Source organism: Eumetopias jubatus, unplaced genomic scaffold (assembly GCF_037043125.1).
Source record: "Eumetopias jubatus isolate StellerSeaLion01/CBP00866 unplaced genomic scaffold, mEumJub1_p1.0 scaffold_8, whole genome shotgun sequence".
In the NCBI taxonomy this organism is placed as follows: Eukaryota; Metazoa; Chordata; class Mammalia; order Carnivora; family Otariidae; genus Eumetopias; species Eumetopias jubatus.
In genome coordinates this window covers 91,921,238-91,941,557 of record NW_028274814.1, presented here as the reverse complement: position 1 = coordinate 91,941,557, position 20,320 = coordinate 91,921,238, and the positions used below count along the sequence as shown (strand labels likewise).

The 20,320-nt window shown below is 35.4% G+C and overlaps 1 protein-coding gene across 1 annotated transcript in view; it reads right to left on the bottom strand.

The window, feature by feature from the left end:
* The window catches only part of MSRB3 (methionine sulfoxide reductase B3), a 176,716-nt gene that overhangs the window by 120,209 nt on the left and 36,187 nt on the right, over positions 1-20,320 (bottom strand). The window contains exon 2 of the mRNA XM_028110817.2: positions 12,542-12,668. Coding sequence (XP_027966618.2) covers positions 12,542-12,668 — 127 coding nt within the window. The remainder of the gene's footprint in view (positions 1-12,541; positions 12,669-20,320) is intronic.

The following is a 20,320-nucleotide window of genomic DNA, read 5'->3' as shown; positions in this document are numbered from 1 at the left end:
GAGAAGACGACATTGGACAAAGCCCTGAAGCTAGAGAGGAAGTTGGTTGTACTGATATCCAAAAGAGGTGCTTTCTAAACACACAGAGGACATGGCCAGTGCAAGAGATGAGTACACTAAGTTCACGCCCCAGTGCTCGTAGAGACAGAGACAGGGAACTGCAACACGCGTGCCAAAACCTGAGCAACACGCGTGCCAAAACCTGAACGTGAATGGGGCAGAAAGCAACAATTTAAACATGCGAAGAATAGGTTTTTAAACCAGGAAATTTATAATTATATATCTTAGTACAGACATTGTCTGGCATTACTTTTTAACTCCCAAGAGAAATGTTAGGGAATATCCTTTTAGCAATGTGCTATCCTCAAAATAGCTCTCAGAGAGTATCTGACTGGCTGAACTTTGAACCCAGAATCAGAGTGCAGTCCCTGCTAACTTGCTCTGTGTAATTAATGTCATCCCTTTCAGACTATAGATTATCATTCCCAACCTGGAGTCATGTGTAATTACAGAGGATACTCAATAGATGTTTTTCAGTGATAAATTTTTGATGGACCCAGAGAGCAAAATCCTTTGGCCAAATGGGTGTTTTTACCCTTCTGGAACAAGCCAGTCACTCTTCCCTGCAGAGTGCTCTTGTAAGTGAAGTCAGGGAATATTCATAACTAAAGAAAGTTTAAAATTTGTACCTCAACCTGGTTTCCATGTTTTAAAAACATTCTTAGTTTTTACATTTAGGTTCAATTTCACTTCATTCATCCTCCAAGTCCTAAATATAACACAAAGAAAATAAAACTCCAGGTCTTAGGAACCAGAAAGCAAGACAACTGTTTCTTCCTAAACATTTTTTTTCTTTTCTCTATGTGAGAAAAATCATATCTTTGTCATAGTAATTATCCCATTTCAGGACTTCTCACTGTTTTTCTATTCACATAAGACTGTTGTACAGATCAGTTTCAGTTATATTCTATTGATGCATGCACAGAGTTCTAATTAACATCAGTGGACATTAGAAGCATGCCAAGGCAACATACCATTTTAAACTTTTTGAATTAAACAAGACCATATGTTTTAGTGGAGCATAGTTGAATGATAAAATTGGTCTCTGGTTTCCATACTGAAGGTTTGAATAGATAAACTGAGAAAATACTTGCAAGCAAATTTTCTTTCCAAGTCTACATACCTGAATAAATTCACCCCTACTCTGATAACTCCTTTCTTCTGTATACCCTTAGTACTAGTGCATTTACTCTGTGAGGTACTATTTACATGGGCTAGAATAGCATTTTGCAATTATTCTCAAATGTCTTCAGTTGTTTCCACTTTATTTTCTCAGATTATAAATTCTTTGACAACATAAACTGTTGAGCCTCATATTAATTGTGATTAAAAATCTACAGTTGATTAAAATCTACAGTGATTAAAAATCTACAGTGAATCAAGAATCAAGAACTATGATGAGCTCTGGAAAGTTAAAAACGAGTAAGTCAAGGTTCCTATCCTAAGACAGCACACATTCTAGCAGGAAAGATGTAAGAAAAGCAGTCAAAACAATGTGCAGTCACATAGTAAAAGTATATGCAAAATTTTATGTATGGAACATTAACATTAACACTGAAGACATTAATATTCTCAAACTTTGCCCATCTAGATTGACGAGGTCCAGCTGTAAGTGGGATATGGAAAACTCACATAATTTGTAGAAACAGCATCTATAGGCTCAGAGGGTTAGAGAAGATTCAAATAGGGAAGAGAACTTCATCTAGAAAGCTGAGATGTAGTGTGATCAAATGTGTACAATGTCAAGAAGGTCAAGTATCCAGCTCTGATGAAGGGAATGCAAATGGTCTTCCATGTAAGTGATATCGGCTAACTTACCAAAGTAAAAACAGCCAGGATAAAGTTATGGATTTAGATTTGGAAGAGGAGAAATTGTGGAGCGGAGAAATAAGGCAGTTTTAATATTAAGGGGAATGTGTGCAAGCATTTTCTCACTGGAAGTCAATGGGAATACACTTATTTCCCACAACATCCGAAGCCTATTAATATGGTTTAAAATTCTAGCCTTTAATAGTAAGTTCTCGTAAGTAGGGAGACATGACTTTCTTGATAGGAGACGTGGAGAGGTTTATCACTACATGTATCCTTGTGAAACATTCACCTGAATGACTCTGTAAGATAGAAACCACATTTTGCATTTCTATCTTTTACTTGTGTGCCACAAGTAAATTTTTAATTGTTGAAGTCATGTGTAGCAATAATTTTATCAACATTCTTTAAGTATCTAAAAGAACTAGAGTACTTTATCAACTCTTCAGAATGTAATGCAAATACCAATAGCAGTGATTTTTACATTAATGTGGACCATAAAGCCTAAGTTTAGGGAAATATTTAAAATATGTCTTGATGCAAAAAGCATTTACTTGCTTGCAAAGCATATGAGTAAAAAGAGAATTTTTAAAGGCACTGCGATCATCAAGTGACAGTAGTGGAAGAGAAAGTCACTTAACTTCAAGTCTATCTGATTGCATGTGAAATGTCTGACAAAGTTGGAGTTCCCTGTTTTTAATTTTTTTTTTTTCCTAGTATGGGTCTTCACTAGAACATCATGGCCCATTCAGGGAAAGAAAAAAAAAATTAAAAGCAGACAGGCTCATTTCCATTCTACATTTCACATGTAATCAAAAAGACTTGCAAAAAATAGCTTGCTCTCCCATCCTGCCTCACCCCCTTAGGAGCACAGACTGAAGGGAGGATGAGGGATAACCACCCACAAAAAGGAAGGATAGGATCCCTCACTTAGGGATGCAGAATTTTGTTTAAATGTAACATTAAGAATACTTTACTAGAAAGAAAATAAAATTTATATTGTCTAAGAGCTCAGCTTTGTAAATTTCCAAAATTACATTATCTCCCAAATCAAATTTAAAATCTAAATTAATTCTAAAACAATGGGCAGAAAACAAATCTGCAATTGCCACTCAATGAATAGCTAAATTTGAGTCCATATGTTCCAGAAAAATTTGAAAGATTCTGGAGGAAAAAAAGTAAAAATTTTTACATTTCTCTTTATCACCCAGACAACTAAAAAAAAGCATAGGGCTTCTCCTGAATTATTCAATATTTCCTTGAAAGACAGGGTACATACATATCTTGGTTACCTTTGCACTCCCAGCACCTAGCAATGTGCCGGGGCAAGAGTAAGTACTACGTGAGTATACGCTGTATTTAAATATTTATTCAACTCCCCATTTTAATTATTTGTATTTAAATTTTTTTCTGAAAAGATGTTTTCTGAATGATGCCTTTGGCTATGTTTCTTGGAATTTAATTTAAAAACTGCAACAATAGGGGCACCTGGCTGCCTCAGTTGATGGAGCATGTGACTCTTGATCTCAGGGTTGTAAGTTCAAGCCCCACTTTGGGTGTAGAGATTACTTAAAAAAATAAAATCTTAAAAAAAATTGCAACATTAATATTCTAAATCAGTGAAATTAAAAAAAAGAATAATTGATGATAGATTTTTTCTTTTATTACTATTCTGAATCGTCTCTTGAGTTGCACACTCAAATCTTCTATTATAGGCTAGTATTCCATTAAATCTCTGGATTTAAGACTGAGAGATTACCTAATCCAGCATTCCCCAAAATGTTATCTATAAAACACTGGCTCTAAAAAACAAAAAATGCTAACAGGTTGTTCTTGGGGGGGTGGGGGGCGGGGGCGGGTAGAGGGTTGGCAAGAATAAATTTCCACAGTCAAACCATATTGGAAAAATCAAGGTTACATGGGTTTTTTTAATGAAGATCTTCTCAGAGATTTTCTTAATATTGATGTGCATTACTAAATGTGGTATTTTGACACACGATTATTTTATGCTCCACTAGAAAAGTAAAAAGAGCTGCCAATGACACATTTTCTCACACAATGGTTTAAACTGTGTCCTCATTACCAAGATGATAAAATGTAAAAACAGAACTTATAAAATATGGTAGTATGCAGTTTTTCAATTTGACAATGGGATCAGTTTTACAGGGTATTAATTAGTGTTCCTCAGGTTATAATTTGGGAAATGAGGAACTTCTAGTCCAAAGCTCTCATGAGTAAACCAAGGCCTAACAAAGTTACTTGACATGGTCACACACCTGGTTAATGAGAGCCAGGCTCTCTTGTCTGCCGCGTTCCTACTTTAATTTATTCATTCATTACATTTCTTTCTTGAACTCATGCTTTGTTGTGCTTTAACATGCCTATCTTTTACTAACCCATGTGCTCACGGTCCATTCCCACCCCCATGCCGCCATCCCCCACCCCTATCACTTCCTGCTAATTACATCTACACATTCCTTCAATATCCTTCAGAAGAACTGTCATTGCTTCAGATCCTATTCCAAGAACCAGTCTGCCATTCTGTGCAGAAAGAAGCACAGTGCTTCTCACTTCTTTTACTCCCTCCCACCATAGGGAAGCAAAGGAGGAAGTGTTTACGTAGAATCATAAAACTGTCAAGTATATAACTTCATCTTATAGATAACAAAACGACTCAGTCCCAAAGTGGCCATCTTTCTCACCAGGATATACATTCCTTAAAAACAATGGCCACATTATTTACAATGTGGCATTATATTGATACATAAGAGGATGCTATTTATTTACACCCATTCATTCATTCCACAAATATTTACTGAACACCTATTATGTGACAGACAAAATTCTAGTTGCTGAGATGTAGTAGTGAACTCAAGAGGCAAAAAAAAAAAAAAAAACTGCCTTTTTGGAGCTTACTTTGCAGGAACCAAGGATTTTCCTACATTAGAAATAGATTTTGGCCAATCAAACCCATCACCTTTCCCAGACATATTTAATGTCCCACGCCCTCCTTTTATAATTTTTCCAGCTTATTCCCCCTTAAAGTGGCACAGAATAAATTTCTGGGAAATGTGAGATAATGTTAATACCTGAGGGTTATATCTAACTGTGAAAGATTCGACAAGATTGTTATGTCATTCTTAGTTTACAGATGAAGAACAGGAATAAAAGGCATAAAACAGATTCATCGGGCCAGAAAGCAAGTTGGTAGTAGAAACAAGCTAGTAAATACAGACTAAGCTTCCAATCTGTTTCTTCATCAATACCACTAATAGGACAGTAAGCTCTGAAACAATGTTACCTAAATTTGAACAAGAACTATTAAAATATTAATCAAAATGGAACATAACACGAAAGCTGTCTCATTCTGTGGTCAAAATGCACTTCTACAACAAAACAAAATCTTGAAAACTATAGCTATAGAATTTTGGATTTTCTTTGCTTACTTAAAATTCAAATAATCTAATGATTTAAATTAGCACTCCATTCTTTGCTTGCAATTATGTGGCTGAATATGATAAATATATCTAGTGTTGAAGGAAATGCTTATCATAGTAGTTGAATAAATTTACATTCTATAAATGTATAGCTCTTATAAATCACCTAAATAACTGATATCTTTGTCATTCCCTAGTATATTTTTTATGACATACATTTTAAGTGGCTAATACAAGTGCAAGTATACTAAATGTAAAAAAAGAAAAAAATAGGGAATTGAAATAAATGAATGGAAATTTTAAATTTTTAAATAAATGGTTGATTTTAAATGCAAAGGCACAGAAAGTAATTAGAAATAATTTGCCATTGCATCTCAGTAAAATCTTTTTTAAAGCATTTTAAATTAAAATGTATCTAGCAAAAGCAGCAATGAGAAATTTAACCTCTAAACAAAATGTTTAGGATGAAGCTACAAACTGGAAAAGACTGACAATGACAATTCATCAAGTATCTGGCCTCAATATTAGTGAGTCTTTGTGAACTGCCATACAGGCCTCATTTCTTCATTAAACATGTTCATTGAGAGCAAAAGGTGGCTCAGGCTTGTTTGAATAAATCCTTCTATATGATCTGACAGGTAACATTCTTGTGAGCATGTTTAGATAGATAAACATCTAATAACTCTACTTATAAGATTCCTCAGAAGTCCATATTGTCTAGATAATCTAACCCTGCAGTATTATCATTTGTTTTCAGAACTCATAATACGTTTTATATTCTTTACAGTCACTGTTAGTTAGTTGACCAGTGAGTTTCTCAGACTAAAATTTGTTTTATCTTTTGTTCATGCCCATTTTTATCTCTGTTGCTACTAGGTGTTGCTACATATTTTATAATTATTAATGTATATATGAAGAATTTATTCCATACTTAATAAAAAATTAACAAAATCCACATTTAACAAACCATATGCCCAACACCTTATTCATACAGATGTATTGTTCTATAATAATTTAGCCTTGTGCACAAATAATTTTTAAAACTCATATGGTAGGTAATTAGATGTCATACAGCAAGTTTTCAACATTAACATTAAAACTTTATTATATCATAGCGCTACTAAACATTTTGTTTTAGAAAAAATATAGCTGCATCAGAGTACTCATTAATCAACATTTTAAATATAATTTTTCTTAGTTTCTAAAAATATCTTAATTCATGCATAACAATCAACATGTTAAACTAATAACATTTTCAAGATTCTATAAAAATTTGAAACACAGCAAAACAAAATGTGAAATTTTCTTTCATTCTTGGGTGGTCTGCTGAAGAAAATTTAGTTGCATATAATGCTATAAATTACTGTTAAATCAGCTATTTGGATTTAAGATAAGTTAATTTATGAAAACTTGTTTTAGTTTATAGAAAGTCTACACATGAAAGACAATTTCGATGAGATGTCCAAGCATAAGGGACTTGGAATCCTATTGAAAATGGAAAAAGGTTTTGCACTCTACAAATATTGTTTGAACATAATATAAGCAGAAAAACTTGTGGTTTGTAAATCCATATGTTCTTAACTGGATGTTCTTTACATACTTTTGTTTAAGTTTTCACAATGCACCTATGTGCTAATGATATCAGTACACTTGCATGCTGTGAAAGAACGCAAATCTAGTGCCATCTACCGGAAAAAGTGGGTACAATTCAATCAATTAATTACAAATTATTTTGTGAATTATGTGAGTTGGAATTTGTGTGTCTATTTTTTAAATATTATGTTTCTTTAAAAAAAACTCCCCTAAAGCATTTTTAATATAATCAAAGAAGTTAGGTAAGATGAGCATGTAAGACAATGGTGAAACTGAAAAATGGCGGGCGTTAATCTAAACACGTGGGAGAGAATTCCATTGGTGGTATCAATAAAGAAATCAGATATACCATGTTCTAATCAGTTTTTATGTTGGTATCATGTATATTGTTTAGAACACAGGTTCTAAACCTGTGGTCAAAGAACCCTCCCTTAAGGATTTCAGAATATCTAACAAAAAAAAATGAAATTATATGAAAAATTGTGTGTAGATTCACAGATGTACTTTCTGGGGGAGGAGAGTCATAACTTTTATCAAAGAATCATGGAGATGATTCATCTTTTCATAACCCTAAAAGGTTAAAAAATAAAACTGGCATAGAAAGCCAATCTATGCAGTAGATGAACAGCAAGCATACTGATGACCTCAAGTCTTTTTTTAAAAAGGGTAAATAAACATAACATCGGATGCCATTAATGAGCTGTTGCCAGCTCTAACTTGGATAGTATTCTTACTTATGCATGTTGCTTTGGTGCATGTCTGCTGTAGTTCCTCTCTACAAATGGAAAATTTAAAGCATAACAAACAACATTAACTTGCTCCAGAGAAAAGTGATCAAAAGAGCCGGAATTCTTAATTCTCATAATAAGCATAATATGTACTTATTCCCTTCCTCAGACAGTTTATCTACCACTAAAACTCAAACTGTTTGAGAGAAAAAGTAAAAGCATGTATGGATAATACACAATGAATCCATGTTACCACTTTTTTTGCTCTTTGTTTAGCTACAATGTGTTTTATACCTACTATATCAACTGTATTGTATTAAATGCAACAAAGTGAGAAAAGAGAAAAGAAACAGTTTTTCATAATATATTCAAAAGGCAACCAAACCATGAAATTTACTTTTAATCTTCCCATGTAAAAGAGTCTCAAATAAATGTGTATTCTGTTATAGCTATCACTTCACCTACATGTAAACTTTCCAAATGTTTATTCATTCATTTAACAAATATTTATTAAGTGCCAGGCATTGTGCTAAGCTCTGGAGAGTTCTAGTTATACAGATGATATTCTATGACTTGCAAACACCATTTGCAAAATATCTCTCTTTAAGACTTCTAATTTCTACATTAGAATATTTATGATATTTTTACGAACTACATAACCGCCGTGTGGCTCTTCAATTCATGGTGATTGTTAAATACGCCAATGAAGTCAAGTAACAACCACATATTATGCGTACGATGTTAGAGAAAAGTATAATTTATCACTGTAATTAGTACTATTTAGACAAATACTCTCACTTGGCTGAAAGCTACCATGCTATCTAGTCTAAGCTACAATTAGACTTAATTTTTATCAAGCACTGAAACTATGTATAAAATTGTGCTTCCTAACCCCTCCTCAGATAATGCTTCAGTCTTGATATAGTGGTAAGGAATTCTAATGTTCAAACGTGGAAAAGATTTCTGTCCTCCCACCACAACCTAGCAGATTTTTCTATAAATTCCCAGCCATTAGTTAGTACTGAGTTTCCAGATTTAACTAAGCCAGAGCCAAAAGTAAAAACAACAGTTAATAAAATCACAGAATCTCAGAACTGAATAGATGATCTAATTTGAATTCTTCGTTTTAAGATAAAGAGTGAGATCTGAAGAGGTTTACAGTCATGTTCATGGTCACACAAGTTAATGATAGGGCTGTGGTTGGTTTTCTGACTCCTACCCCAGCACTCTTTTAATACAAAATGAAACTGTTATAGGAAATTAAGAAAAAATTCTGAGGGAGAAAGAAATTACCTTTAATTACAAACATGAGTGAACCATAACTCAGGTGCACTTAATAAGCTCTAAATTAAAATTATGCTTTATTTAAAAATAAGTAAAGGAAGTCAAAGCTGAAAAATGATAGGTCACTCTTTTGGGATATGGCCTCCATTCAGGTCAATCCAGTTATAATCAATTTTAAGAGCCTGTTTCAATTATTTTTTAGTTCTGGAATTATTTTGTATTGAATAATACCTGAAATTAGTAGGGTACTGGCTAAGGGAGCAGAAATCTTTTTGATTTACAGAGATTTTTTTGCTGTAATGGGTTTTGACCAGGGAACGGTAAATTAAAGCAAGACTCCAGACTTTCACCTTAATTTCCTGTATCTCCAATTTTGACCTCTTCCCTCCTACTTATACGAAGTAATAGGGACTAACATTCCCACTTCAACTTCACTTTTATTTTTCAAAATATAGTTTGTTTCATTACTGTTGAACTTAATTTCTTCAACATTCCTGTATTTCTAAGAATACAATTCTCTTAGATAAATGGATGGTAGTGATTTTACTAATACTCAAGTCATAGAGTATGTAAATGCTGGAAAGACTGACTTTCATAACGCTTTAAAAAGTAAGTGGTGCTTTAATGACTAAGGCATTATGGAATACTATTCTAGCCAATTCATCTATCAAATTAAAATGGATTTGCAATCCAGAAAGACAGACACTTTGGCTTCCATCAGTACTGGATAGTTAGAATAAAAAAAACATGTATATTTATAGGACTTGAATTCTGGTTCGGCAGGATGTATAAGTAAAAGGAAGAGATAAAAACAACAGATTGAGATGATTATTTCTCAAACAGAAAGTGCATTTGTGGTTCCTATTAAAGTGAAAATAGTTAAATGAAAGGACATATTTATATGTTCCTTAAAAGTCTATTGTACTAGGAAAATACAAAGATGATAGATGATAGAAGAAAGGAAGAAAGGAAGGAAGGAAGGAAGGAAGGAAGGAAGGAAGGAAGGAAGGAAGGAAGGAAAGAAGGAAGGAAGGAAGGAAGGAAGGAAGGAAGGAAGGAAGGAAGGAAGATCTATAGTGAACTCAGTGAACATTTATATATGGTGCTTACTAAATCTCAGCCATTGTTCTATGCACTTTACACATCCTAAGCTATTTCACCCCCACAGCCACATTTCAGTTGACTATTATTATTAACTCCCATATTACAAACAAGGAAGCGAAGCTAACAGCTAATTAAGTAGCAAAACCAGACTTCAAATTCAGTCAAACCCCAGAATCTGTATTTTTAAGCACTATGCAGTAATGGCTACTGCTTAGGAATTATCAGCTTTGTTGAATTTATCTTTGAATCATTTTGATACCAAAATTTAAAGATACTTATATCTCAATTAAACAATTTCATTATGAAATGCTTCAATTCCATGATTCTAATATCTTGAAGAATACACCATTAATTTATTTATTTATTAATAAGTTGTCTCTGTAAATACTTAGGCTCCTCTGTGTATAGAAAATTCATGTTACAGAACACTACTGGTATTCTCACACTTTGGGGCTTTTTTCAGTGGAAAACATGGTTATGTATAAACTATATAACTTTCATACTCCCATTGTCATATATAGTATATACTTCGGAAAAAGTTCCACATGATACAGGGACTACATTGATTGATGTTCTCCCTCAAGCTCATATACAATTCAGCAGGTAAATCTTGTCAGTTCTACAACCTAAAAATCTCTCAAATCCATCTTCCTTCTTTTTTTGTTTTGTTTTGTTTATTTGTTTTTGAGAGAGAGCGAGAGCAGGGGAGGGGCACAAGGAGAGGGAAAGAGAGAGTCCCAAGCAGACTCCCCACTCAGCGCAGAGCCCGACACAGGGCTCAGTCTCAAGACCCTGAGATCATGACTTGATCTGAAATCAAGAGTCGGGTACTTAACTGACTGAGCCACCCAGTTGCCCCCATCCCCCTTCTTTCCAAACCTACTGTAATTACCACTGCTAAGACTCAGGATCTCATGAGTCCCTCCAGCCTCAAACTCCTCCAGTGTTCTCTGCGGGGGCACTGCAGGGGCATGGCTGGCTCAGGGAGGCAAAAGAACTGAAAGAGTCATGCATTAAGCTTCATTAGCCTCTCAAGTCATCACAAATAGATACAAAATCTATTTAAAACAAACAAACAGACGTTTACTACTCAAATACCGCTTCAAGACAAAGGTCTTAGCTACCCTTCGAATCAAGCTGCCACCTCAGCCTTCTCATAGAAACATCTGGAACCAGCACTGACCTTCCACCATACTAACTCAATAATCCCTACAAAATGCAAATCAAGTCATGTTATTTCCCCTGCTTCCCTTCCCTAAGACTTAAGTTCCTTAAAACATCATACAAGGCCTTCCATGATTGGGCTACCTTCCTGCCTCGCCTCTTGCACTTGCCCCGGCCCACCCACACTCTCCGTATTCAATAACCTGCCTCTCGCCGAACACACCTTGCTCTTTCAGGCCTTCATGTCTTGCCCCTGCTACTCCAAAGCCTAGAATTGTCCTTCCCACTCCTCGGCTAACTGATGTTCATAGGTTGAGGTTCAGCTTAAAAACTATATCCCCCATACAGTCCTCCTTTAAACCTCAGAGACCTTTCCTCCTTTAGAAAAATTTTGCTCCTAACCCAAGGGCTAGGGCCATCCTTCTCTTAATTCCCCTAACACCCCAGGTACAAACACCACTTACTTAGTCCTGTCACCATAAGGTTCAACGGTCCTCACACGATGCCACTTCCACCTTTTGCTAGTGAAAGAAATCAGCCTGATCTTGTTCATCATTGTAGCCTCACTGCTTCACACGATGCCTGGCACACATAGTTAATATTCAATGAATGTTTAATGAGCTGGAATTAAATTCTCTATACAATATAGTAATAGAGACATATACATTAATGGGAAATATAAATAATATTGAAAATAATGTTCACAGAAAATATCTGACCATTGTGATTTTCATAATAAAATTAAAATATTAACTTTACACTATAGTCACATATTGAAATTTTGGACTTTCATGCTTCACTTGTGTACATCCATAGAATCACATTTTTTAAAATATAGTGGTTCTAAATTAAGAACCAGTTGACACAATTTTGTTTATTTCATCATTTCTTTTTAACTATAATAAATAAGTAACTTTATTATACTAAAGTTGTTCATTTTCATTTTTCCTTTCCCAAAGTAATGGCCACATGTGGAATGAAAAGCATTTTCATTATCCTGAACAAGATGAATATCCTGTTTGTGTGATTTGGGGCAGTTTCTTATGAAGACTGCCAGCCTCTTATGAACATTATGATTTTCAGATGTGTAGTGTGCATTAAAGAACAAGAAGATATCATGAAATATTAATGACAATTACAGACTGAGCAAAGAAACTGGACAATGTTTCCAAGGGTTATAAGGACTGTGGAAATGAATGTTATTCAAAGTAGAGTGGTGATTTATAACCGATTTCCGTCTTCAAATTAGGGCCCAAGTGAAAGAAAACGGAATTTAGCAAAGCATTCTGGTGTATCATTTCCTGCAGCAGAAACACCCCCCAGAACAGTGCCCTCACTATGTACAGGACAAGAAGCAGCAACCTGAGGGAAGCCCACAGGCTCGCAGGGCTACTGGCTGGCTCTTTGTCACCAAATGCAGCAGGTTGAATGCAGACATCACTGTGATATCTTCACCAACAGAACGAGAGGCAAAGAACAGGGGCAAGAGCTGAGTAGGAGAAAAAAGAAAACAAAAACAAATTAAAACATCACAAATGTTAAACACATTCATTGCACAATTGATGGTTACAGTTTTATCTGGAACTGAACCCATACACACAGTGGTAATAAATTGCAAATGCCTATTTTTTAGATGGTGAGCTTACTTTCAACCCAGACTTATTTATATCTTATGAATAAAATACACATGATATAAAAGTGTAATCTGTGAACACACTTTGCAAGAGGTCAGAAAAGAGACGAAGTTTAAAACATTTGAAAAGAATTAGCATTTATGGAGTGAGTTCGTACCATGTGACAGGAACTGTCTGGGGCCCAATATACACATTGTATCATTTAATTCTTACAATAAACCTATGAGGTAGGTTTTATCCCCCAATAATATGTGAGGAATGGAGGCTCAAAGGTCCAAGGGCACAAAGCAAATAACCAGTGGAAAAAGGATTAGAAAACCCTGTTAAATCTCACTGCAAAGCCATGTTCTTTCCTTACACCATGCTGCCTCCTTCCAGCAATTATTTGTAAATCTCCCTCCCTGGAGAAGACTATAAAATATTGGAAGATTAAGAGATGCCTTTTGTTAGTTTTTTTCTTTTTAATAGAGAACCAAGTAACCTACAGACAACTAGGAGACTTCACTTTAGAAAGTGTTAAGTTTGAGCAAAGCATAGCAAATATGAATTTTAATTCAATTTTATCATTTATAATTTCAAGGTCAATTCTGTGAATAATTTTAAAACTTAACTTTAAAAAGGGTAAAAATATTTTTAAAGGTTTTGGAAATGAATCTACATGGAAGAATCTCAAAATTATGTGTGTTAAACTTCAGAGAAAAGTTCAGTTAGGATTTTCTTAAAGTTTTGTACAATCTTTCAATTGCTAAAGATTAACTTCAAATGAAGATGGAAAAAACTAGGCTAATACTTTAAATAATTTATTTTAAATTGGCATTATAAGTGAACCTTAATCACTACATGTCCAAAAATGGATGTAAAATGAATGTCTTATTCATTTCCTGGCCCTCATCCCCCCAGAATAAAAGTCTGTTCCTGGTCTCTTCTGACATCCTTAAAGAACAAACACATAATAAACAGTAATATATTTTACCAAATCACTCTGGAGTACATCTGACAGAAATCTGCTTATATTAACATACCTGAACTCTGACTTCTCCAAACTAAACTCACTACAAAACTAAAACATTTTTGTGTTACCAACTAGAAACAAAAGGGAGGAAGAGGGAAGGTAACTATCACAATGCACAGCTGAAAAGAACCATTAAACATAAATAAACATGTCATTTTCACGAGTGACTGCAGAGCAGGGAAAAGAGCATTCCTTTGGAGCAGACTACTGACTAATAAAAGATCAAAGGTCTATACCTAACAACACTATAAATAAAAATGTATTTTTTTTCCTGGTGACCTTCTCTGAGAGGAATAAAGTGTGCACGATAAATGTAATTACTTAGCAAAGCTGCAGCCTCATTGTGCTCCCACAGCTGACCATAAAACGTCTTCCTATTCTGTTTCATCAACTGCTGTACCAGGCGGCCTGCGCGCCTACCGATGGCCTCAGCCATCTGGCTTGTGTCAAAGCCAGCACACAGGAAGAAAGGGAGTGATGTCACTCTGCAGGTCAGGCAAAGAACAAAGATGCATTCTACAATTAAAAGCTGAGGGCCTCAAATACCAGGGGCCCTCCAGCGTGATATGACTAGTGTGATTTAATGTCCAGGCTCTTGCATTTATTTCTACCCAAATAGCCAGGGCTCCATCTAGTGGCAAATTAGTTTTGCCCAGTTTTCTTTAAAAGAGAACCCATAAACTGTTACTTAGCACCAAGAAAGTGCAGCAACTAAAATGATCGGTAATTTTAGAGCAGTCTAGTCTTTTTACACTGAAGAATGCAAAAAGCATGATTCATCACAATGGTCTCTATTTTAAAATCCTGCAAAGCACACATTTCACAGGCTAGGATTTGATATAGCCCTAATTTTTTTAATGTCTTAATCCTAATGATAGCAGAAAAAGCAGCTAATTTTGCAAAATGCATGTAAAGTAACATTACTTACACACTACTCTGAAAATATGTCACTAAAATGTAAAGTGAAAAACAGTTCTAAAAAATGGACGCATGCATCTGGACACCTTGGTGAAATCCAACACATAATCTTATCCATCAGTGGAACAAAAGAATCACAGTTATTAATATGACTCTAACATGTGAAGCCAAGAGCAACACTTCTCTAGAACAGAAAAAGAAATATCTTTATGCTGAAATGATTTAACACAATTTTTAATGTTTTCCACTTCCGTTTGCAATAAATGAAATTAAACATTTTGACAAAGTGATCTAAAATACAGAACATATTTGCACAAAAGATGGGCTATCACAGTGGATGTGTGTGAGCTCTGGGGTCAGATGCCCTGGGTGGTAACCCTGGCCCTGCCCCTAACTAGTTGTGTTACCTTAGACAAACTGCTTACCCCCTCAGTGCCTCAGTTCCCTCAACTCTAAAATAAATGAATTGGTAAAAAGTACTTGGAACAACTCCTTGCACATAGTATATGCTCAGCAAATGTTAGCTATTATTATTATTTACATGTACAAATATTTGCTATATTTTAAAATTATATGAATTAGATATTTCTAACAGTCCATTTACACTCAATCCTATTTAGAGTCTCCAAAGACAGAATCTTTTTTAGGCCACAAAACTTACTACTCTTTGATGTGTTTCCACAGTAAATTATCACCCTAACAAAAATGGTAGGATAAAGATATCTTAAGGATAACTGTTGATGAAAGCCTTAGCATGTGGCAGGGACTATCCTAAATACTTCAGTTTATTAGCTCTTTAAAGCCTGGAGGCCTTATGAGATGCATACTATCATTTTCCATTTTTAGATGTAAAGACTGAGGCACAGCCAGGTTAAGTAATTTGACTAAAATCCTAGAGCCACTGAGGACCAGGGCCCTTACGTAACTGGACTGAATGATAATTAATAGATTTGTTTGTTTAAGAGTCTGGTACAGCTTTATTATAGTTTTTATTTTACCACACTAGTTCAGTGCATAATAACCTGCCAGAAACACAGAATTCACTTGACATATGCTCTGAGCACCAAGATAATAGAATATGCTGAAGAAAAACCTTGGGTCACACCCAGCGAGGCTCTCCTCCCTCCCTGGGGGATCCGGGCGGAGCACCAGCTCTCAAGAGTTGCTGAAGTGGATTTAATAGATTTGAACAAAGGCCATCGAGCTCCAGGACCAGTGCTCTGGACCATGACACAACTGGCAATGAAGAGCCTGAGGCTGGACCAACTCACTCTAAATACTCTGACTCTTTGTTTCCCTACTAGATAAAGTGACTGATAACAAACATTTAATAAGGATTCAATTAATTCAAGAAGATTATTTGAAGTTTGTCTCCCTTGACACTAAGAGAAAAAAGTAAGGAGTTAAGGAAGAAAAAAGTCTGAGACATTCTCAGATTTCTAGATTTGCTCTTTCTGTTCCACCAGATGCAACTTCCCTTTCTCTTTCACTTTCAAAATTTTTCTCTAAACTCCTTGGATACACCTTTAGGACATTTCCTAAAGATGCCTAGAATTGACTCCATTTTAATATACCAAAGCTTCAATATGTTGATAATATAGTACTTTTGAGGCCAAAAAACCCAACAGCTACACACCCCCGCCATGGCCCCCCCACAAAATTCAAGTTTCGATTTGGCAGCTTTCTTCCTTTTATACTCCCTGAGCCGCTTGGGTGAGAACCCTAGCCAGAAACCATCCTAGTCCAAAAAAGAGGCAAGAGAAGCACATGCATCTGAGGACTGACAATCTTTGAGGAAAGAATTAGCATTAAACACCCTGTAGAAATTAGCCCTGAGTGAGAACCACTCAGAAAATCTCTAATTCTCCAAATTTATCCTCAACTTCCTCACTTTTGTATTTGAAGCAAATAATTGCATAGCAGAGTAACATTTATAAATAATCAACATGTTATGTTTTTAATGCCAGACACATGTCCTATGCATCTTTTTCATTTCCCAGAATATCTAGTACATCATTTTGGAAATAATCTGGTGTTTTAAAACACTGGTTGAACAACACCTAATGAGCAGTAACACAGTATGTATTAAGAATAGAATTAGATTGGGGCGCCTGGGTGGCTCAGTTGGTTAGGCATCTGCCTTTGGCTCAGGTCATGATCCCAAGGTCCTAGGATCGAGCCCCACATCAGGCTCCATGCTCCACAGGAAGCCTTCTTCTCCCTCTCCCACTCCCCCTGCTTGTGTTCCCTCTCTTGCTGTGTCTCCCTCCATCAAATAAATAAACAAAATCTTAAAAAAAAAAAGAATTCGATTAGATAATTGTCTAATTTTCTGATTAAAACTTTTTGATGATTCCCCAATGCATATTTCAGGGTTTCCCAAACCCTGTTCTAAGAAATAGGAGATACCCTTTCAAACAAGTCTGTAGTCAAATAGTTGTGGAAATGCTACCCAATAAAAAGAATCCAAGAGGCGTTCTAGTAAATACCTGCTTAACTTGTCTCAACTGGTGCCTCTCAAATGGTTTTGACCATAGAAAAACCTCCACGTCTTTCTTCATTCTGTATCCTTACTCTCCTTGTCTCCACTCCTAACCTCTCCCATTCTGGTCCCCACGGAGGGACCAGCATGCGATCACATGCCCTACAACAATTTTCAGGGCACTGATTGCTTATGTCTCTGTCTCCCTCTTCTAGATTATACAGTTCCTAGGCAGAAAGACGGTACCTTTCTCGTCTTTGTATCCCAGTACCTGGCACCCAATAGCCATGATGTACTGAGTGAAAGAGTGACTACATATATGACTGATCGCATGGATCACCATTTCCCACCTTGCCATCTCTGCCATCTCAACTGCTATTGGTGCTTAAAGGGGATAATTTGAACTAAAACCAGTTGGTTCTTTCACAGGAATTAGCAGTTCCTATAAAAAGGTGGGAAGTTGAAAATGCAATCTGATTTGAGATCCAAAGATAATTCAAATGCCCTATTTTGATCAAAAATTTTTACTTCTCCACCTTTCCCTCCCCCCCAGAACTCTGCCATCCAAAAATTTGACTAAAATTAGTTTGTTGGTATTTTGGTTTGAGTTTATTTTTATTTCCTTTTACTTTTTTCCTTGCAGTTGAACAATAAACTGCCAAAGAAAGATGGTATATACAGGGAATCCAGAGACCTCACAAAGTTGATAATTAGCTCCAGAATAAATGAGCTGATCATCCTAGTGGATTTAAAGTGTCAAACCTAAAGGTCAAATCTCTTTCCAACAAATGCCAAAGGAATGTCTACATTAGTTTTCCACAGGCTAGTAAAATATCCCCCGATAACCACTGGGGTCAACAGAGAGCTGACAAATTTGAATTTTGTCAAATAAGGACAAAATAAAAACAAAAAGCCCCAAACCCTAGTCTCACCATAGTATCAGAAAAGAAAGACTATTAACACCAAGAATGAGGAAAATAATCTTTTGAATAGAATATATTTAGTTTTGTGGGGAAATTTTTTCATTATTTTTGTCTTTCTCATTTCACTATGAAAAGAAGAAACTTCATCATGGGCCAGCATTTGGGAACTGCTAATCTAAATGTCTACTATAAAGTTCTATAAAAATATTGCTCTTATCAGCACAGTGCCTGGTATAGTTTATGTTCAACTAATGTTTGTTGAATGACTTGTTCAGTTAGTCATTTACTTCTTGCAACCAACAGACCATTAGCTAGAATTGGGCATCCCTTTTGTTAAGCAAAGAAGAAACAGCCAGAACCCTGGTTATTCAAAATTCTAAATCAATCTTCCAAACCATTCAGAGATCACACTTTTAAGATAAGGAATTTATAAAAATTACTCACTTTATCCATGTAAGTTCCTATTGAAAGAAATGTATTAAGAGCTGATGAATATGCAAAGATGTAAGATACAGTCTGTGCTATCAAAAACTATACTAGCCTAGACGGAAATATAACACATACCCTAAATGTCTTAATAGAGGTAGAAATAAAATACATGGAATTGCAGGGAAAGAAATATTGTTTCCAACTTAGGGGGAGGGGAGTGGCAGGGACATGGTGGCGTTGGGAACCAAAGAAAAGCTGCATAAAGAACTTCTTTAAAAAATATGTATCTCCGGGGTTAGCCATTTTTTAACTTTTGATCTCAGAATCTCCTTACATTCCTAAAAACTATCCAGGACTCAAGATGCCTTTTGTTTATATGGTTATACCTATCAATATTTACTATATTGAAAATTAAAACTGAGTAATTTAAAAAATATTTGCTTATTCCATTAAAAAATACATGTTTAAATGACATTTTTATTTTTCTTTTTTTAAGATTTATTTATTTGAGAGAGCGAGAATGAAAGGGAGAGTACATGAGAGGGGGGAGGGTCAGAGGGAGAAGCAGACTCCCCACTGAGCAGGGAGCCTGATGCAGGACTCGATCCCGGGACTCCGGGATCATGACCTGAGCTGAAGGCAGTCACTTAACCAACTGAGTCACCCAGGCACCCCTTAAATGACATTTTTAGTGAAAAATAACTATATTATCCAAAATATGAGTTTTTTATTTTTGCAAATCTCTTTTATATCAGGCTTAACAACAACAAAAAAACAACTGGATTCTCATGTCTACTTTTGCATTCAATCTGTTGTGATATGTTGTTTTGGTAACTATATATATGAATAAAATCTTGTCTCATTCACGTAAGTTCTTAGAAAAGGCAGGAATATTTTAATAACTTTTTCAGAGAACTGCAGATATTCTTCTTGGACTCTATACCAAAACTCAACAAATGATAGTCTGAAACTATTGTCAATAAACTTTTCATACAATTACATTAAAACTCAATGATCTATCTTACATTTTGAATGGATCTTTTAACGTTGCATGATTTTGTGACATCATGCAATGTTCACTTAAAAAACATGGCTTCAGGGCGCCTGGGTGGCCCAGTCGTTAAGCCTCTGCCTTCGGCTCAGGTCATGTTCCCAGGGTCCAGGAATTGAGCCCCGCATCGGGCTCCCTGCTCAAGGGGAAGCCTGCTTCTCCCTCTCCCACTCCCCCTGTTTGTGTTCCCTCTCTCGCTGTGTCTCTCTCTGTCAAATAAATAAATAAAATCTTAAAAAAATATATAAGGGTTCACTGGGTTATACAGATCTTTCATAAGTTGACACATTTCATTACCAATATCAAAAATCATATTCATTAATATCACCACTGATTTCATCAGAAAAGTCTTTAAATATTGAGAAGCTATCAAACAAGCTCACAGAGGTAAACACAAGTTTTCCAAAACTTATTTTTTACCTTGCAAGCTCGAATTTACCATTGCCAACAAATACTGACAGTTGTTTTCCTTAAAGTGACAGAATCACTTCATTCATTAAGAAAATGCATGCCAAGCATCCAAGTCTAAATAACCGCAGTTTGAGCGCTTTGCCTGGAAACAACCACTGTTCTTTGGAAGGTAGAAGTCTTCATAGAAGTGTATTTCCCACTACTTCACACAGAATGTTACAAAGATATGTACTCAAGATCAAGATTTAATAAAATTAATATAAATGTTACTACTTCATCAA